The sequence below is a fragment of the Caretta caretta genome, chromosome 3 (genome assembly GCF_965140235.1).
Source record: "Caretta caretta isolate rCarCar2 chromosome 3, rCarCar1.hap1, whole genome shotgun sequence".
NCBI lineage: Eukaryota > Metazoa > Chordata > Testudines > Cheloniidae > Caretta > Caretta caretta.
Window position 1 is genome coordinate 117,971,363 of NC_134208.1, and position 22,385 is coordinate 117,993,747.

The following is a 22,385-nucleotide window of genomic DNA, read 5'->3' on the forward strand; positions in this document are numbered from 1 at the left end:
ACCCAGTAAAGTCAATGGGAACTGAAGGCACAGCACACTTCTCAGGATTGAAGCCTTAACTGCATTTCTCATAAATTAAGACTGAAGTTCCCTTGGTGATGTGTTCTTAACAAGAAATGCCTTGTATCTTGACAGTAAATGATTTGCCTAGTACCACAAACTTGAAATTACAACATAAGAATGGCCATACTGGGTCAGACCACCGGTCCATCTCGCCCAGTATCCTGCCTTCTGACAGCGGCCAATGCCGGGTGTTTCAGAGGGAATGAACAGGAGCTGGCAATTTTCAAGTGATCCATCCCGTCGTCCGCTCCCAGCTTCTGGCAGACAGACGCTTAGGACACCCAGATGAAAAGAGTCTTTGTCAAATGATAGAAAACAAAATTCCTCCCTTCAGATTTCTCAGGACATTTTTTTTTGTTTTACTAATGATTTAAAGGAAAGAGAAGCTACGATTAAGCCCACTGAAATCAATGGAAGTCTTTCAGTTGACTTCAGTGGGTTTTGGATCATGCTCTGTATGAATAAAAAATAACATTACTTTTAGTTTTTATCATAAAATATGCTTTATATATTGTGGCAAATTGCTGGTACGATTATGATGGGTCCCACGCTTCCTCTTGGGGGGGGGGTTCAGGGTGCAGTTTCCTGCCCCAGAACTAGGGTATCTACTGTCCCACTAGTAACCCAGAGAAGGGGAGGGGAGGGGGCGGGACCCGGGCCCACCCTCTACTCCAGGTCCCAGCCCAGAGGCCCTTGGGATAGTGGTAAACCACTTGAACTAGTGCTTCCTGCCCCTGAGTTACTTCCCTCTCCTGCTCTTCAGCTTGTGGGGCTTCCTGCCCTCTCTCTCTGCACAAGCCTGGTGTCTCTTTACCTAGGGTCTTAGTCTTCTAGCCAGCCACAGCACTTCTCCAAACTCTCCTCTGCTCCAACTCCTTCAAACTGCTCTCTGCTCCAACCGCTCCTGGTCTGATTGAAGCAGGGGGGTTTTATCATGTGACTGGCTTCAGGTGCTCTAATTGGCTTGAGGTGCTTTAATTAGTCTATAGCAAACTTTCTTCCCTCTACAGGGAATAAGGCTCCCTTCTAGTTCTCTCCTGCTGCCCTCTGGCCATGCTGTATCACAATATTCAAACAATTGAAAATTTTATTTTGTTCTTTCAGTCAAGACATGGTGGTTAGAGCCCAATCTATTGCCAGGACATATTTCAGAGTCATCCCTTTGTGATCAGATGAAGAAGGAAGCAGCAGGCAACAGCAAGTCCAACCTGCACATAGCTGATCTCCGTGTGTTAGTTACAGCTAAAACAGGTCAATTTTTGTAAAACAAAAAGTGACGATTGAAAAATGGCCCTTTTTAAAACCAAACATTTCATACAAAACTCATAACTTTCTCTAAGAATTTTGCTTGCCATGGCATTTTTCACAGTTATCCCACTTTTTTATCAAAACTATTACCAACATTTTCCATGTGAAAGCTGGGAATTCTGATTCAGTGGTGAGTTGGCATCTAGCAATTTAAGTAGCCATGACCCCTCGATAGAATCATAGTATCATAGAATCATAGAATATCAGGGTTGGAAGGGACCTCAGGAGGTCATCTAGTCCAACCCCCTGCTCAAAAGCAGGACCAATCCCCAATTAAATCATCCCAGCCAGGGCTTTGTCAAGCCTGACCTTAAAAACTTCTAAGGAAGGAGATTCCACCACCTCCCTAGGCAACGCATTCCAATGTTTCACCACCCTCCTAGTGAAAAAGTTTTTCCTAATATCCAATCTAAACCTCCCCCACTGCAACTTGAGACCATTACTCCTTGTCCTGTCCTCTTCCACCACTGAGAATAGTCTAGAACCATCCTCTCTGGAATCACCTCTCAGGTAGTTGAAAGCAGCTATCAAATCCCCCCTCATTCTTCTCTTCTGCAGACTAAACAATCCCAGTTCCCTCAGCCTCTCTTCATAAGTCATGTGTTCCAGACCTCTAATCATTTTTGTTGCCCTTCGCTGGACTCTTTCCAATTTATCCACATCCTTCTTGTGGTGTGAGGCCCAAAACTGGACACAGTACTCTAGATGAGGCCTCACCAATGTTGAATAGAGGGGGACGATCACGTCCCTCGATCTGCTCGCTATGGCCCTACTTATACATCCCAAAATGCCATTGGCCTTCTTGGCAACAAGGGCACACTGCTGACTCATATCCAGCTTCTCATCCACTGTCACCCCTAGGTCCTTTTCCGCAGAACTGCTGCCTAGCCATTCAGTCCCTAGTCTGTAGCCATTCGGTCCCTAGTCTGTAATAGGATAGGTCATCCTGTGTTAGCATGGGGCAGGAGAAGAGGAGGAAGATGAGCCCTCAAGGATCAGAGGCAGGAGGCAGAAGACAGGCTGTTCAGGATTTTGATGAGGGGCAGTAAAGGAGGGAAATGGACTTAGCGGGATAGTGAGGGGCCGTGGTGTAGAAGGAAGAGCCCTCGGAGCTCATGATGGGAGGCAGAGAGAAGGTCTAGGGCCAAATTAAGCCTATCCAGGGCAGTAAGCACACCACACTATTAGAAATTGACCTAATGCTATGGCACCCCTTTTGTAGCAACCAAGATCATCTCTCTTATCTGAAGAGGTAGGGTGGCAGCACTGGGGTCCCTCCAGTACTTAGCTCGGTAATTGAGGTGCATCTCCTTGGGTGAGTTGGTTGGACACACTGCACTCTTCTGCTCCTGCCACCCATACAGTGCTTTGCTGGATTGGTGTTGGTAGGGTGCCTCAAAGCAGGGATCTGGAAGTTAACACCTCATTGATATGCATTGTGAGGTTCATCCCTCTCAGAGTATAATTTCAGGGTCTCTGCAAACTCAGACTAATGTCTCTGTATCAGCTGCACTGCAGGTGCCATTTTCAAACTTTTCTTCACAACCAAGAAGACTAGAAACTTTTTTTTTAACTGAAAGACAAGTTTCTCATGTAATCACAGGACTCCTAAATGTGGGGCCAAAGTGCCGATGCCTTAATCCAGACTCAGAGTGGGGTACAGAAGGGATGGAAAATGTTGATGCTGATGTGTATTTTTTATAGGAAGGCTTTTAGAAGGGGACTCAATGATTCTTTTTCTTGTGTTATGTGTCAATATTGTGAGGGTAATTTTTTCTTTGCTTATTTTGTGGAAAATAATGCTGCTGATTTCTTCAGATTCTTTCTGCTTTTGACATGTGGTATGTGTGTTTTTCTTTCCTAATGGCAACAGGGGGTTTATCGTGCTCGGTTTTCTTAATTGCTTTTTTGAGTGGTGAAACAGTGTTTTTGGGAGTGTTTGTTGTTTGGAATGCTGTACATTAGAATCCCATTAACTTATTAATGACTAAGAGACCCACTACTGAATTATTGAAATTGTCAAAAGGCCTGATCCAAAGCCCAGAGAAATCAATGGAAATCTTTCAGTTGATGTCAGTGGGTTTTGGATCAGGCCCGGTAGGAGAACTCTGTGAAAAAGCAAAGGTGATGTATCACAAAATATGTTTTATATATTCAAATACTTAAACTTATTGTTATTAATTACTGGATAATGTTCCAGGATACACTACTATAGTAGAATTTGTAAAATGAATTAATTCTGGGCAGTATGTGACCTCACTGTAATTGTATTTGATAATAGGCATTTGCAGAGTAATGAAAGAAACTGCATTTTTGTGCAAATTATAGAGTGTGGATTAGCAAATTCTACTGTGGGTTTTTTTGGTTTTGTATGTTTTGTGCTTGTTTCTGCAGTGCGGAAGCCCTGGTCTAATAAATGTGTTATCAACAACGGAATTCTGTCAGAAATCTATTTGGACAACCTACTTCATGAAATCATACCTAACAATCACTCCAAGTGCAAAGCACTAAAACCAAATCCCACTGTGAATGTTTTGGGGGAGGGGGTTGCAATAGTGCTGCACTTTTAACTTTCTTCAAGTGGGATAAAAACTATGTGCAGTGTCTGGGACACTAACATCCCTTTTTCTATTTATGATATTATTATTTGTAGGGCTGTCAATCGCAGTTAAGTCAAGTGATTAACTCAAAACAAATTAATTAATTTTTTAAAATTAATTGCAATTAATTGCAGTTTTAATTACACTGTTAATAATAGAATACCAATTTACATTTATTATAAATATTTTGGATGTTTTTCTATATTTTCAAATCTATTGATTTCAATTATATCACAAGTACAAAGTGTACACTACTCACTTTATATAATTTTATTACAGATATTTGCCCGGTAAAAAGCTAAACAAAAGTAATAGTATTTATCAGTTCACCTCATACAAGTACTTTAGTGCAATCTCTTTATCGTGCATGTACAACTTACAAATTTAGAATTTTTTTTTACATAACTGCTCTCAAAAACAAACAATGTAAAACTTTAGAGCCTACAAGTCCACTCAGTCCTACTTCTTGTTCAGCCAATTGCTAAGACAAACAAGTTTGTTTACATTTACAGGAGATAATGCTGCCCACTTCTTATTTACAATGTCACCTGAAAGTGAGAACAGGCACTCATATTGCACTGTTGTAGCTGGCATTACAAGGTATTTACATGCCAGATATGCTAAATATTCATATGCCCTTTCATGCTTTGACTTGTAGATTGCACTATTATTTATCTTTTTAAAGTGCAAATATTTGTAATAAAAATAATAATGTAAAGTGAGCACTCTACACTTTGTTTTCTGCATTGTAATTGAAATCAATATGTTTGAAAATGTAGAAAAACATCCAAAATATTTATAATACATTTAAATTGTTATTCTGTTGTTGTTTAACAGTGCGATTAAAACTGCGATTAAGCGTGATTAATTTTTTTAATGGTTTGACAGCCTGAATTATTTGTTAGTTTTAGTAGTCGTACCAGGGTACTGACTTTCTTAAGCTTTTCCTTTAAGACTATACTAGTATTTTATGAGAGCTGTCTGGAGGACAATTCTGGTTTGTGGCAGCTTTCAAAATTTTTGTTCCACACTAGCACAAAACCAAAACCTTTTGAATGTTTTTATGAAAAATAGAATTGTGTTGAAATGTCTGTTTTCAGATTGAAACATGAGGTTTTCTGGTCAGGAAGGTGTTTTGAGTCCATGGCTCGCTGGATACTTCAGACCACAGAGAGCAACTCTCATGTTCTATAGCTTGCTGGGTAGAGCACTGGCTGGGCTGTGGGAGATCCTGCTTCAAGTTCCTTGACTCTGCTGTGAATCAAGGACTTGAACCTGGGACTCTCTCAAGTCAGTGCAAATCAGTGATCAGAAGGCTATAGAGTATGAGAAAGTCTCTCTCTCATGTGTTTCAGCTTTGACACAATGACACTTTGTCAAAAATATTTCTTCCAACTCTAATTTTTACTTGCTCACTGTCTTGAAGCTGCACAAGAATGGAGTGCTGCAGACATCCTGTACTGTTGGCACTACAATTGTGCAGGGATAGCATGCCAGTGCTGCTGATTTGGTATGAATTACCCTTTGTTTCATACCAATTTATACCTTTTCATTCCTTTGTGTGCTTTGCACAAGGGAATGGGGTGACTGGGCCCAAGAAAGGTAGTTTTGGACTGAATTTTGATATAGATAGGAGGTCAGTGAAGGTGACGGAGGATGCTGTGTGTGTGATGGAAGAAGACTCAACAACTCTTTCTCTGACAAGATTTAAAGCTTTAGTCATTATTCACAGGGAAGAATAGGGGCCAAAACTGACAGATAGCAAGGGATTACGAATTAAGGCATTCTAAGACTAAGACTTTGTCAACACTAGCATTTCTGTTGGCAAAACTTTTGTCAGTCAGGGGTGTGAAAAAACATACGTTTCACTGACAAAAGTGCAGGTGTGGACAAAGTCTCTTGCTGACATAGCTACTGCCACTCACTGGGGGTGGATTAATTATGCTCTTCCACCAGCATAGAGTGGCTACGGATCTTACAGGGGCATGGTATATAGTGTAGCCATAGCTTAAGATGGGAACTGTTTGGACCAGGCATAGGTTGAATAAACAGACAAAAATTATTGTAAAGGAAATTTTATCAATATTCATGGACTGGTTGGAAATATTTTAGATCCAAATTTTTTTTTTTTTTACTTTGTATACACATTGAGGAGTAAGAGGCGGGTATATCATGGTCTGTACCACACATTCTTACTTTTGTATTATTATTCTCCCTGGCCTCTGACTTACCCCTCCTAAGTTTGTCATTAACTCTGTTTGTAACCCTTCTTTATTTAGATCCAGACACATGTGTTTACATTATCCCCAAGGTATTCAAAATAAGCAAGGTCAGTACAATGTAAGCCCTTAGATTGTAAACTCTTTGGGTCACGGATCATGACATTTCTATGTTCTTAGAGAAACCGAGCACACTTAGGAGGTTAGATAAATGGTAAATAGCAATTAATGTAGAACACATTTTCAGTATTTGTGGGTTGGGTGGAGGGTGATTTTTGTTTCTATCAAAAATAGGCTAACTGAGAAGAAAATAGTGCATGTTTTGAGAATTCAAACCATCACAGTTCCTGCGTAACAGTTAGCCCAGTGATGATATGAAAAATGCACCCGTTATATGTTGCATTAAAGTCCATATGGCTAGCATTATTACTATGAAGTTATTGAACAGTTATGAGAAAATACCACCTGGTATTTCATGTTAAATAACCTGAACACAATTGTAGCTATCAGTCTATCAATCCATATATTTTATATTTACAGAAAGACAAGTGTCTGTGTTTGCATACCATCCTGTGGTTGAAATTTAGCCTGTGTAATCTCTACAGCTTGGTAAATCTTTGACTATCAGGCCATTTTCCCCCTAGAGATCAAGGGAACCAAATTGACAAAAAGCATTTATACCTTTGTATTTATTTTATTAGGACTTGAACAAAGGATGAACATGACTCAAATGCTTTTTTCCCTGCCTTTATTCAGCCTCGTTAACAAAATCTATATTAACATTTTTTACATTGAAATATCACATTTAGGATAAATTGGGTGCCTCGGGGGATTGGTAATGGTCCACATAAGCTATCGTCTTATTTAAGTCTAGTTCAGACTGCCACTGATCAAAAGTTGTTGTTACCATTTAGAGGTCAATCCTGTGAGGTTATCTAATACCTCTGCTACACCCCTGGATGATTTGGTGCAACACACGTTACGATATCATACCTTAAAGCAAATACTGGGTGGAGAGAATGTTGCGTCTCATAAAAGGAGTGTTACACAAATTACCACACCATGCAACACACGAACTCCAGGAAGAACTGTGCTTCTGAGGAATGTCCCTGAAGAACAATGCCTCCCAGACCACCCCCAGGGCAATACATCTGTGCCCCATATCTTACTTTGGGCTGTGTGAATTAGCTTTATTTAGTTTTCTCATTAGATGCAACTGTGTAAAAATCCTGCAACTTCATGTTAATGATAACAATTGTGGTCAGATAACACTGACAGGATGAGATCAACATTTATCATCTAAAGTTATTTGTCTTGCAAATATCATACTAAGTGATTTAAGGCATTTGTAATCACTTCACATACAACTCAGAGTGATGAGTTTGCCGATTTTCCTTAAAAGCTAAGAACCAAATTATATCCATGAAGCTGCATGCACATCTGATGACCAGTTTTGACCCATATATTACAAAGCCAAAGTCACTCCACTTTGCTACATGTTGTTCTCAACTAATAAATTAGAGTTATTATTGAGCCAAATTCTGCTCTTACCTCCGCTAATGGAAATTTGTAGTAAATCAATATGTTCCAGAAGGATTACTCAGAATTTACCCTGTTAAGCCTAAGGACAGGATTTAGCCCAGGACGCATGAAGTAATTAGCTGTTAAATGCAGAATGATTCTATTTTTATGGACCATGATTCATATGGAAATTTCCTTCTGAGTTCAAACCAATAATTCATCTAGTCCAGTGTGCTGTCTGATCATGACTGTGTCAATCAGGGTCCACACAGCACAGGGGGAGAACAGGTTTACTTCCACCCCCAAATTGAGCAGTTAAACCAACTGATTGTATACTGTATTATTGTACTACAAAAGAGTAAGGCCTTTTATGAAAGCTTGTGATGTTCTGAACTTGATGGTGATTCTGAGATATGTATTATATATTGTGATTATGAATCTGTAGAAAACTACTCCTAACCAGTACAGCTTCAGCTATACCTCACAGCAGGGAGGGGCACCTCCCAAGCCAGTTGTTTACAGGAAACCAGCTTCAACAACTACCCATCCCTTGTCCAGCCCAGGAAAAGTCAATGGTGGACCATTATAATTAATGGGAAGACATTGAGACATCAAGTTCAGCTATCAAGATCAGAATTTTTTTAAAATTCTTGGCAAATTGACAAGTCAGAAAAACTGAATTGTTTTAGGGCAAACAAAAGGGTTCTTTTAGACAAAAGGGAAGCATTTTGTTTTGATCCATGTTTGATTGGTGTTTAAAATATTATTAAATAATTTTTAATTAAAAAATTTCCTAGCAGCCATGACGCATTGCTTATATGCAAACAGGTCCTGTGGAGTATTCCTGCAAATGTTGTATTTGTTATTATGGGTGCAACCACTGATTTTTCTCAAAAATATGTTTCACTGGAAGCATGGGGGAGGGAGGGAAGGTGAGTAGTTGAAGTATGTATTAGCAACATTCATCTGTTCTCAGTGGTGTATTACACAGCTCGTATGGGAGCAACAGTTACTACTGGAGACCCACCTTGTGTCATACTACCTAGTCATAATGGGACTGAGTTAAAGGTGGTTTGACAGTCTTACCTCCTTTGACTGCAGGGAAGTTCAACAGTCTAAACACTTTTGACTGCAGGGAAGTTTCACCCATTTACACTAGAGTTGATAGGGCTCCAAATGTTCTTACTGTTTATTAGTTTGTGTATCAGAGCATTCACTTTACAGTAATTTCTTTTTAAAATGAAATTGCTCTTCATTGCAAGTCTGGGAAAAGAGGAGGATTAAGACAATAAGAATTTTTTTGCACTGAAACATAAAAAAACAAAGAATTTTTTTCCCCTGGCGGTTCTCTCTCTTTTAGAGATGTATTGTAATAAAGAAACACCACATTATCAGATTGTTTTTATTTAGTGCAGGCTCCTGCTAGGGCTATTTCCATACATATATGTGCAATAAAAAAGAGGAAATAAAATCATGAGATGAAAACAGTGATAAAATAATTACATTATATAAGCTTTGCAGCAATGGCACATGCTAGCTAAAATAAATTCCTTACTCTCTGACTGCTAGAGTCTTTGCAGTCAAAGCAGAAAATGTTGCCTCAGCTGGCAGATAAGATTTCCTCTCTGAATGGAGACAAACTGCCGTTCTTTGAGAAGAAAAAAGCTTTTTTGTTCCATCTGGGGGAGGACTAATATCAGTAAATAATGCATAATAAGTCATGGACAAAATGTGAGAGGTCCCTCCATTGGGAGCAAGTGATGGGAGGTAGGGGGAGAGGAGCCATTAAAAAAAAGCAACTAGTGAATTAATGACAGGTTTCAGAGTAACAGCCGTGTTAGTCTGTATTCGCAAAAAGAAAAGGAGTACTTGTGGCACCTTAGAGACTAACCAATTTATTTGAGTATAAGCTTTCATGAGCTACAGTTCACTTCATCGGATGCATACTGTAGAAACTGCAGAAGACATTATATACACAGAGAACATGAAACAATACCTCCTCCCACCCCACTCTCCTGCTGGTAATAGCTTATCTAAAGTGATCACTCTCCTTACAATGTGTATGATAATCAAGTTGGGCCATTTCCAGCACAAATCCAGGTTTTCTCACCCTCCCCCCCACACACACACACAAACTCACTCTCCTGCTGGTAATAGCCCATCCAAAGTGACCACTCTCTTTACAATGTGTATGATAATCAAGGTGGGCCATTTCCAGCACAAATCCAGGTTTTCTCACCCCCCCCCCTTTTTTTCCAAAAACCACACACACAAACTCACTCTCCTGCTGGTAATAGCTTATCCAAAGTGACCACTCTCCTTACAATGTGTATGAAAATCAAGGTGGCACAAGTACTCCTTTTCTTTTAGTGAATTAATGGGCAGCTTGAGCCCAAGGCCAAACATATTAAAACAATTAGTTAAAAACCTGAATGAGTAGACACCCCCAGTGAGACATGCAAATGGGTGTCACATCATTCCCTACAAGAGCTGTGGCAGGTGCTAAAAATCAACTGGAACCAACAATTACCTCAGCTTTCATGCCCTCCTTTCCAGAAGCTGGGTTGCTGCTGAAGCTGCTAATTGGCCCTGAATGCATGAGAAAGGGCAGTGAACACACAGGCTTCTCCAAAGTAATTTTTAGTCTTTTGAAGCTACTTCCTTCTCCTATCCTGCAGGTGTTCTGTGAATTCAGGGTGGGGGTTAGCATTGCTCTTGTCTCCTAGAGATGCTTCTCCTCCTCTCATTGCACCCTCTAGTATGGGAGGAGAGTAGCTCGGAGGGCAGAGACTTGGAGGAAGAAAGAAAATTTAGGGGAAGAGACACCTTGGGGAAGGGGAATAGAGTCCAGGGGAAAGAATGAGGTGAAGAAAGGACATTGTGGGGAGGGGAATCCACAGAATAAAAGACCAAAGTAATGGGAGGGAGGAGTTGGGTGGACAAAGACTGGTCTAAACTAACCTAACCAGTTGACCTCCACCAATATAGGCAGGGCTTTGGAGCGGAGCCCGCGGAGCAGCTCCAGAGCTACAGGTTTTTGCCTGGGGCTGGAGCGGAGCCGGAGCACAGCTCCAAAGCCCTGAATATAGGAGCTATGCTCTGGTCCAGTACATTCTACATTCAGATCTACTGTATATCTTTTCAAATGCCTCTGCAGAAATTCCTTTGGGAAGCTGCACATCATCTAGCAGTTATGTAAGGAGAGAAGGGGGTTGCCTCCAACAGTAAAGCCAGAAATTGGATTATTTGGTGGCACGACTTCATTCCATGCTGAGCACAGCAAGAACTATAACTGTTCAGCGTGATCTCAGTTCTGGTATATCCTCCCAACACTCGGCTGCACGTATGTGTTGGCAACTCTTTCCTCTCTGTGATGCTCCCTGGCTCATGACTGAATTACAGAGCAGGTAGTGGAAAACAAATAAGTTCCATATTTCCAAAGAAGGCATTTGGACTGTATTATACATATTTTGTAGTTATCTAAAAATCAGTGCGGTTTTCCTGGCCTCCATACAACATTTATCACTTTTGTAAGTATTAAGTAGAAACCAACTATTGTCCCTGCATTTACACGTGCTTCCTAGATTATGGTTAGCAAATTTAAAAGCTAGACACAAAACAGAGGTCTTGACAGCTTGGCCTGGATCATAAGGATTGCATGGTCCATTTTGTTAGAACAGCGGTTTGGCTCAACATCCTATTCAAAATGTGTCTTTCTCCTAACCGATGCGGTCCAGCAAATTGCCTCCTTCCATCCCAGAAGTGGCTGCATATCTATTAAACTTTTGCAGAACAAACATTTAAATCTCCCTTTTGAAATTTGTCCTGACTCCCCCTCCCCGCCCAATCACCACCGCCACACTTCTTTGGATTCCTCTAATTAAATAATCATAGTCCCTAAAACCCAGAGGTACATTCTTCTCTCTCTCACACACACACACACGCCATTTTTGAACTCTTATAATTAGACACATAGCTAGTTAACCCCCTTCCTCATCATCATCTAACTGGGTTGGGTCAGGATAAGTTGATGAAACCGCTCAGGTCTCTCAGCTATGTCCATTTTCAGCTTTTGTCAAAATGCTATTTCAACCAGCTCTTCCCAACTCCCCAGCTGTGTTCTGTACATGCCCCTGGTGAGACAGGGAAGCAGTCCTGGCAGTAAGGGGTATGGCAGGAGCTGGTGAGTCAGGCAGGGAGCATGAGGGGTACAAGTTTTAGGGAGGCAGGGGCTGGGTTTAGCTGGAGTGGAGAAGCCTGTGTGCAGAGGCAATGTCTGTGTGAGAGGCCCAGAGCGAGGAAGCCCAGTGTCTCTTTGCCACTATAGTGGTATTTGAAGGGCTCGCCCTGGTACTTCTGCCTCACTTCCTCAGAGCCCAAAAGCAACAGTGCTATACAAAGCCCATCAAGCACCAATGCAGAGACACTGAGCTCCTTCTAAACTGCTGCTTCAGCATGCCAATACACCCAGGCAGCCATGACATGGAAAGCCCATGTCACTCCCTTTCCTTGGCACAGAGACTCTGTTTCTCCTCACATCCCAGGCCTCACCTGACTTTACCCTCACCCACTTAAGTGTGCATTTTTAGAGTTCAAACTTTCATTTTCAATAGGCTCTTAATGACACTAGTTCCTGCCGGGGGGAGGAGGGGGGGCAGCAGAACGGACAGATGGTTGTAAAAATATTTCTGAACAGTACATATTTGTGCTGGGCCCAGTGAGAACTGAAATTATTTGTTATTCAATGACTCACTATGGACCATGCGGAACTGGGCCCTGAGCCCACGATAGGCCACAAATACTGTGCTTATTGTATGGTTTGGGGGCCTGTAGCACATATCCTCATACAGTCAGGTACAAAACTAGGTTGCTGGACAAGACTGGCCTGGAGAAGTGTCTATTTCCTAATCCAGCTCTTTAACAGTATAACACAGAGCACTGCTGCTGCCACGCCATTGTGCTGCAAGGTTTGCTGTACATATCAATATAAAAAGCATGTGCTAACTAACGCTCATCTAATACCTCTGAACAGAACGATTCCTTGCAGTTCCTTTCAGTAAGCAAAGGAACAGCAACTTCAGTAAGTTGTACAACTTGTGTTAAAGTGCCATGAACTAACAATGGTAAAAGCCCCAAAAGAAAACATTTGTTGCTAATTATTGCTTTATTAGGGGGGATACATTATCTAGGCATGTATACAAGATTTCCTAATGGCTGGTTTGCCTGCCCCCTTATTTCAGTGAGCACAACAGCAGCCTAACAGTTTCATAAGAACCTTCTTCCTGAAAAGAAACTCCCAAAATGACATCACAGCCAATTTCTCATTTATTTTCCACCTCCTGTGCCCTCACCGGACCAGATCTTGGCCCCTGCTCTAACCCCTTTGTACCAATCTGGTGGCCCTAAGGCCAGAAAGTTGCTCTAATGGGACAGCTGAGGATTCCTCTAGCTTGGAGTTCCACTGGCCCCAGCCCCCTCCGATGTAACACGCACACCCAGGGAACATTAGGAACATTAGGAACAAAGTTGGGTGGGGCAGGAGTAGTATTCAAAATGCATGAGTCAAGCCTGGAAAAGTCATATGATCATGATATTTAAGCCACTGTTTGGTTGCCTTCTGGCTTTAAGTTTTGAATCTTTCTAGGGTTTATATATTCAAGCATTTCTCTGCAACCCTGAGGATGAGAAACCTAATGTGTATTTTAATGAAAGCTGCAATTCTCACACCTCTGTCTCTTGCCTCCGTTTGTGTTGAGATGATGTCTAGGGCAGCTTAGGATCTGGCCCATTTTTGGACAGATATAAACAACTAAACAAGGTGCAAGGCATTGGAGAAGCAAACCTGTTACAAATAAGAAACTTCAACACCCGCAACCCGTAGTTTCAATTTAAAAAAATGAATGCATTTCTATCCTGTAGAAATTTGGATCCATTTGTTAAGGGTTCCTAGGAGAATAGTAGTTTGGTTTCCATTTTTCATTGAAAAAGGAGACAACATTGCTGGTAGAACAAGTTACTTTTTACATAACCAGTGAGAGAGAGAGAGTCAGCATACCTCAGCATTTTCAGAATTTCAGCCGTTGAAATTCCATATGCCAAATGTTGACATTCAAATTTTTATAGGTTTTGATGCAAGGCTTTTTTTTTTTTTTAAATACAAAAGCCAATAAAAAGATAGTTTTCAGGCTTCAAAGTTGCCTTAAATAAAATTCCAACTTTTTAAATTCTTAATAATTTACACCCACTATCATATTTCTTTACAAATGTTACTACATATATTTTAACTTATGTAGATGTGGTACAATTACACACATACACACACACTTACTTCAAGGTACTGTAACCACATCATAGATGCCAGAAGGGCTGGATAACAGAAGAGTCTATGCACAATACTCACACAAGCAGGTTGATACTTAAATAGAAAACATAATAGCTTTGATGAAGTCTTTGGAATCTATATTTTAGGGAATGATTGTTATATTTGTATGATGTTAAAAGTCTTTTAAACCAGTTACTTCAGTAATCTATTTGCACACCGACATGATACTGGACATATGAACAATCCCCTTATTTGGACAAATAATCACTTTTAATGTAGTTCATCTTTTAGAAAAAAGCCATTTATATAATCCAGGGGTCAGCAACCTTTGGCACGTGGCCCATCAGGGTAATCCACTGGCCGGCCACAGGACATTTTGTTTACGTTGACCATCCACAAGCATGGCCCCCCACAGCTCCCAGTGGCCACGGTTCGCCAGGGTATTACCCTGATGGGCCATGTGCCAAAGGTTGCCGACCCCCAATATAATCTTTAAAATGTACAGTAGGGACAGATATTTAAGACCTGATTAGGCCTTTGAGAGCCAAATACTTTCAGTAAGCATGAAGGCTCTGCTTCCTTTATATTTAAGAACAGATCAGTTAGGTATTTGAAGATTACATAGTGCATCAAGCAAGATCCTCCATCGGTGGTTTATATAGTCCATGAAATGAAATAATTCACAGTCTATGAACTTTTAAGGCCCTACTGACAATGAATAATGCAAAGACAGCAAGAATGAAAGTATCTGAGCCTAGTCTGCCCTAGAAAATTAGATTGGTATAACTACATTGCTCAGGGGTGTGAAAAATCTCATCGACGCATCTACCGCTTCTCAGGGAGATGGATTACCTACACTGACAGGAGAATCCATCCCATTGGCACAGTCTTTACTGAAGTGTAGTCTTCACTGAAGCACTACAGCAGTGCAGCTGCAGCATTTAAGTGTAGAAAAGCCCTTTTATGTGGTGTGGCATGTTGTTGTCCCAGCATGCCCCATCATGGCCAGATGTGGCATTGCAGCAGTGCTACCTCAATTTCCACCCCCCCCCCCATCCTTTGAGGTACCATGGCTGTAGAAGTGCCTTGGCCCTCAGCCAAACCCCTTTGTAGAGCTGCACCCCTGACAGCCTTTGCCTTCCTTTGCCAAAGTCCAACAAAAAATAAACAGAAAACCAAACCTTCAGCTCAGTTGGGCTCAGCAAGCCACCTCTTCCTCACAAGTAGCTTTAATCTGCTACACTTTGTCCCTACCCCAAGCCTCGGGCTCCTGTTCCCTCAACAACCCTAATGTTCAGGGGCTGGCACACTCCTCCCCTCACTCAGGGATTCATGGAGACTACAGTTTCATAGATTCATAGATATTAAGGTCAGAAGGGACCATTATGATCATCTAGTCTGACCTCCTGCCAATGCAGGCCATAGAATCTCACCCACCCACTCCTGCAATAAACCTCTCACCTATGTCTGAGCTATTGAAGTCCTCAAATCATGGTTTAAAGACTTCAAGGTGCAGAGAATCCTCCAGCAAGTGACCGGTGCCACATGCTGCAGAGGAAGGGGACAAACCCCCATGGCCTCTTCCAATCTGCCCTGGAGGAAAATTCCTTCCCGACCCCAAATATGGTCATCAGCTGAACCCTGAGCATGTGGGCAAGACCCTTGTCTCCAGCTCATCCCTGGAGTAGCTTGTTTGCTCTCCTTCCTCCATTTCAGCCTTCTTTCAGGCTGCTTGCAAGAGAGAGAGCACACAAGCACATACATACATACATACACAAGTGAGTACACATGCACACTTCCCACCTTCATTCCTGTGAGTCTTCTTCCTTCAGCTGGGTTCACCCACCTCTTTATGGCAACAAGCTCTATTTTCCCCCATCTGAGATTTATTTCCAGTTAGGCCTGGCCCACCCTCTGGCGCAAACAGGCTGGTTAACTGGCTCTCAGGCCCATATTAACCCTTTCCCTCCAGCAAACCATCACCTACCAGCCAATTTTTTCTCCCTCCTCCCTATCTGTTGTTTTGATAGCTCTGGCTTTTTCTGAATCTCTCCTACATGGAATCTTCCCCAACAGTTTCAGTATCTCTTAGGATCACAGCAGCTTCTTCTAAGTACCTCTCCACAGGAAAGAAGTCTCCACAGGGTACTCTGAGAACCTCGCACAGAACCTACGTCTCTCTCTGATCACCTTGATGTTTGTTGAGTAACCTATGTACTAACCCTTCTGTCCTGGCAGTGTGGGGAGTGGCAGTAGAATGAGCAGCCTGGGTACTTTATTGTTGCAGAATTCATTCGGTGCTTTGGTTTATAATTTAGATACATAACTATGTATCATAATTTCCCCAAAAAAGCAATATGAGTATGATACCAACCGCTTGCTGTTTTAGTTTTAAACTATGAGAAAACTATAAAAAAAACAAAAACATTAAATGTAGGTTGCTTATGGCTGTACATACACAGTGCTATAAAATGAGAAAATTAGGAGATTAGTAGCTGCTTTAGATATTCTGCTAGATCAGAAGTTTTAAACAAAGTTCTTGAAACCATGTTCAGGTTGTACAAATCTGCCTTCACTAGTTAATGGTGGCCACCAATTCCTTACAACCAGCAGCTGTTCAGTAAAACTCCTAAACAGAGCAAGGCAAGAGAAAGAAACACAGAATATCTTCCTTTACACCTTTTACGTCTTTCCCCAGAGGGCCTCCTAAAAAGATCATTAGTAATTTGTTTCTTTTACAAATCAGTCCTTAAAATGTAAAGACATTTTCTGTTTGGTGAGGCACTTTATATGTTATTTTGTGGGACCACAAAGGAGTTTAATTTAAAAAAAGATCATCTGATCCACTGAGAACAGGATAACCAGTGTGCTTAGCAACCTAGGAAGCAATCAGAATTCCCGAGCAGAATGGCCTGAAACTTACTTTGTGAGAGAAAGTTTCATTTTACCACTGCAAATCTTTTAAACTCAACGACCTCATGCAGTATCAAATGGCTTAGGGAATACTACACTGTAGGATGTTCACAAAGGTTAATGAAACAAAGGGGGAAGTTAATGCACCACTCAGAGCAATATTAAGGGTCTATCTATGCTACAAGCACTACAGGAGCACAGTTGTAGCACTGCAGCGATGCCGCTGGAGAGTTATAGCATAGACACTTGCTACAGCAATGGAAGGGGTTTTACCGTCCCTGTAAATCCACCCACTAGAGAGACTGGAGCTAGGTGGAAGAAGAATCCTTCTGTCCATCGACCTAGCTGTGTCTACGGGATTAGGTCAGCCTACTTATGTCATATAGGGCACAACATTTGTTGCAGCCTTAAGCAACGTAGCTAGGTGAACCTACATTTGAGGTGCAGGCCAGGCCTAATTCAAATTAAGATTTAAATTAACAACAACAACAAAAACCTACTTGTTCAGCTGTGATTGAAAGGTACTTGGTAGATTTAAAACAAACTGATTGATTTTTAAAGCTGGTTACTAAGTGTACACTTCTAAAGAGTTAGTTCTTATATTAACAGCAGCTCTTTTCTCATTCAATTTTTCCTAATTATGTAAATCACTCAGACCAATATACCAGGTCAGGATATGAGATCGTCTTACATTTTCCACTGTTGTAACATAATTATAGTAAATTTGTTATGTAATATTGTAAGTTTTAAATATAACTTTCCTAAAATTAGTAGCAAGCCAAAAACTTTTAAAATAAAATTGGATTTTTAGACATATTGGACATTTCTCTTTGTTTACTTCTTCACCAAGAATCTGAACCATTGCAATGCCACAATATATATGATTTAGGTCTCCACTTTTATATACTGCAATTCCAATACTTAGTAGATACAGCTGTTCTTTTCATCTAGTGTAGTGCCCAGTGGATACTAAAAATATTTGTTGAATCAGTTTTTGTCTCAATTCTGCTTCAGCCATAATGGTTCTTCTGCAAATTTTCTCCTAGATTGCATTGTCACTTATTAGAGCAATACTTCATTTTGTTTTACAAACATTCATGGAGGTGTGTAAAAATATTTCATTTGAAGCCTGTGCATTAGACAGTTGCTTGATTAAATAAAATTAATTATAAAATGTGTCTCTGATAATCTCAAAGCCAATACTGTTGTTTCACAGTTGCTTCCTACAGGTAAGTCACTGGTATTGATTTTATTGATTAATACTGATAGCTGTGTTCATTCACCCACTTTGCTGATTTTTCTAGGTACACCAAAATGAAGACTGCCACCAATATATATATTTTCAACCTTGCCCTGGCAGATGCCCTAGCAACAAGTACTCTGCCATTCCAGAGTGTGAATTACTTGATGGGAACATGGCCATTTGGTACAATCCTTTGTAAGATCGTTATATCCATAGACTACTACAATATGTTCACAAGTATCTTTACACTCTGCACCATGAGTGTGGATCGCTACATAGCTGTTTGCCACCCAGTCAAGGCTCTTGATTTTCGCACTCCCAGAAATGCCAAAATTGTCAATGTCTGCAACTGGATTCTTTCTTCAACCATAGGTCTGCCAGTTATGTTCATGGCAACCACAAAATACAGGCATGGTGAGTCTGACTTTCATAACTGGGTTTGAGTTAAACTGAATGTTTAAATGCTCACTTAAAACCATAAGGTCTCCAGACTTATGGTTTTAAGTCTTATCCTCCACATCTACTCTGCCCCTCCAAAAAACAAAAATCTATATTTACAAAATATACACCAAGTACTGCAGATGAACACATATGTAGATGAAGCCTGTCACGTCATGAAATGTACACAAACTATAGTTGACAAGTAAGGAACATACTTTCAAGAGCTTTTGTTTCTTAAAATATGCTTCCAGTTTTCATGTAAAAAAAATTATTATTGACCTATTAAGAGCCTCATCCAAAGCCCAAGGAAATCAGTGGAAAGACACTCATTGACCTAGGATCTGATCCTGAGCCAACTGAAGCTAGTAACAAAGTTCCCATTGATTTCAAAGGAAAGAGCCTTAATGCACCGGATCAAGCCTTAACTATCAAAAAGTGTGCAGGGCACCACTAGTACAAACCAAAGCATTTACAGTCTAATCCTGCAAACAGATTTCCCCACACTGACTTTATTGGAACTCCTCATGGGGTTCAGGAGTCCCAGATAGCCAATCAAGTTCCAAGTAAAAATATGACCGGGGGGGGGGGGTGTAGGACAGCGGAAGGATGATAGAAAGAATAGGATTACAGAGACAAGAGCATGAGTTAGCTTAGTGATACTGCACACAATCTGAAGATATGGTTTAAGAACGTAAGGATGGCCCTACTGTGTCAGACCAAAGACCAGTATCCTGTCCTCTGACAGTGGCCAGTGCCAGGTGCCCCAGAGGGAATGAACAGAACAGGTAATCATCAAGTGATCCATCCCCTGTCGCTCATTCCCAGCTTCTGGCAAACAGAGGCTAGGAATACCATTCCTGCCCATCCTGGCTAATAGCCATTGATGGACCTATCCTCCATGAACTTATCTATTTCTTTTTTGAACTCTGTTATGGTCTTGTCCTTCACAATATCCTCTGGCAAGGAGTTCCACAGGTTGACTGTGAAGAAATACTTCCTTTTATTTGTTTTAAACTTGCTGCCTATTAATTTCATTTGGTGACCCTAGTTCTTGTACTATGAGAAGTAGTAAATAACACTTCCTTATCTACTTTCTCTACAGCAACCATGATTTTACAGACCTCAAACTTATCTCCCCTTAGCCATCTCTTTTCCAAGCTGAAAAGTCCCAGTCTTATTAATCTCTCCTCATACGGAAACTGTAAGGTGTTATGTTAACTTGCATTACGGTAATAGCTGTGTGCACAACTTGTTTGTGTATATTATATATGGAAGGCATTGTATGTCACTTCCCCTCTTTAAATATTTGAGAACTTTGGCTTAGATCACTAAAGAGCTTTGTTCTCGTTGTATGTATGTGTGTGCACACACACACACACATACACATACATATATTAGATGCACAGAAATGCTGTAAATAAAGTTCTCCTATGACATATAAAGCACCTACAATGCAACTCAGATTTTGCCTATTCTGCCTTTATAAAAATATTCCTTTTTTATTACAGAACTTATTTTTGTAATCAAGCACACTCACCTAGTGATTTACATTCACCATAATATAAAACATTACATTTCCCTCATATGCCAGAATATAATAGCATATTAGCATTTCAGAATTTCTTTTTAATGAGCACATTAACAGGAAATATTACCCAGAATAACACCAGAGCCATGTCGAAAACTCATCTGCATAATAATTCTAGCAAACGCAGAAGTAGATCCAGGACTAAAAAAAGAAAAGCCAACAAGATATGAGAGCTAAGATATTGATGCTGTGGAGCAGAAGTATCTTCTACGGCTTGACATTTGGGAGTTGTGGCTACCAGCCAAAGAGCAAACAAAAGAAAGGAACTTCACACTGGAACATGAGTAGCCACTATGATTGTCACAATTTAGAGTTAAACAGATGAGTTGTCATGGTTAAGATAATTTAAACACACATGTAGAAACGCAGATTAAGAACTCCAAGTGCAGCAATAATACAAATGAGAGGGAAATCTGAAAAATCCACAGATGTGGAGATACCCATTTTATGGTTTGAGGGCAGTGTGGAAAATCTTGCATTGCAACTGCTGTCTTTATGTGGATAACAGAAAAAGAACTGCCTAGCCAATACATTTCATGTGTGTTAAATACATTAAATTGCAAAGAAAACACTCTCAAAAATATTTATGGGAATCTCTTGAGTTCTACCATTTGGGATTTCATATAAACACACAAAATCACCTTCACTCCCAACATTCAGTGGAAATATTTATCACATTTGATCTGATTGATGACATCTTACCTGATCATTTCAGCCAGCGAGTTATGTTTCTGAATGTGTATATTATTATCCATGTTTAATAAGACTGGTATAATCACCTCCTCTCCAGCCTCCTGGGCTCTTGCCTCTCTACTCTAACAATCAGCAGCTAAATTAATCTTCCTTTCCCTCCCTCAGCCATCCATGCACTTCTTTAAGGCCTCAAACCTTCAAGGTGCTGACCACTCTGAGCCTGAGTCAACACAGCTCTTATGCACAAATGTAAACACTGTAGTAACTAGGGATGAATGGCTAGGCAGCAGTTCTGCGGAAAAGGACCTAGGGGTGACAGTGGACGAGAAGCTGGATATGAGTCAGCAGTGTGCCCTTGTTGCCAAGAAGGCCAATGGCATTTTGGGATGTATAAGTAGGGGCATAGCGAGCAGATCGAGGGACGTGATCGTTCCCCTCTATTTGACATTGGTGAGGCCTCATCTGGAGTACTGTGTCCAGTTTTGGGCCCCACACTTCAAGAAGGATGTGGATAAATTGGAGAGAGTCCAGCGAAGGGCAACAAAAATGATTAGGGGTCTGGAACACATGAGTTATGAGGAGAGGCTGAGGGAGCTGGGATTGTTTAGCCTGCAGAAGAGAAGAATGAGGGGGGATTTGATAGCTGCTTTCAACTACCTGAAAGGGGGTTCCAAAGAGGATGGCTCTAGACTGTTCTCAATGGTATCAGATGACAGAACGAGGAGTAATGGTCTCAAGCTGCAGTGGGGGAGGTTTAGATTGGATATTAGGAAAAACTTTTTCACTAAGAGGGTGGTGAAACACTGGAATGCGTTACCTAGGGAGGTGGTAGAATCTCCTTCCTTAGAGGTTTTTAAGGTCAGGCTTGACAAAGCCCTGGCTGGGATGATTTAACTGGGAATTGGTCCTGCTTCGAGCAGGGGGTTGGACTAGATGACCTTCTGGGGTCCCTTCCAACCCTTATATTCTATGATTCTATGATTCTATGGACTTAAGCATGTGCTTTTTGTGAGCGTGCAGGTGACTGTGACAGACTGCTGGGAGCTAGCAGCTGAGCCAGCACTCTGGTCACTTTGCATACGTTTACACAGGGATTAAAAAAATGGCGATTGGCCTGGGCCAACTGGCTTGGGCTCGGGCTCTTGGCTGAAAAATTGCTGTGTAGATGCTCAGGCCGCACGGTCCCAGAGCTCAGGCTCTGGCCCGAGCCCAGTGTCTCCACAGCAATTTTTCAGCTCGGAGCCTGAGCCCTGGGAGCCAGAGTCAGTTGACCTGGGCCAGTCACAGGTTTCTTATCCCTGCATAGACGTATCTTTAGGGTTTCTCTGGGGAAAGTAGTTAGTGCCTGACTTGGGGGGCAGAAGACTGTGGGCTGATAAGCTATGAAGCTAACTATTCCATCCGCTAATAAGATAGTTAAAAACCAAAAGAAGGAAGTGCAAAGGGAGGAGAGAGGGCTAGCAGGGCCCTGGGG

General features: G+C 41.1%; 1 protein-coding gene across 5 annotated transcripts in view; it reads left to right on the top strand.

The window, feature by feature from the left end:
• OPRM1 (opioid receptor mu 1) overlaps positions 1–22,385 on the top strand; it is a 43,267-nt gene that overhangs the window by 5,735 nt on the left and 15,147 nt on the right. For all 5 annotated transcript variants that reach the window (XR_007355767.2, XM_048844189.2, XM_048844190.2 and 2 more), the window contains exon 2: positions 18,251–18,603. Coding sequence is in view for 4 of the 5 variants with exons in the window: in XM_048844190.2 (XP_048700147.1) it covers positions 18,251–18,603 (353 nt within the window). In the remaining variant the exon portion in view is untranslated. The remainder of the gene's footprint in view (positions 1–18,250; positions 18,604–22,385) is intronic.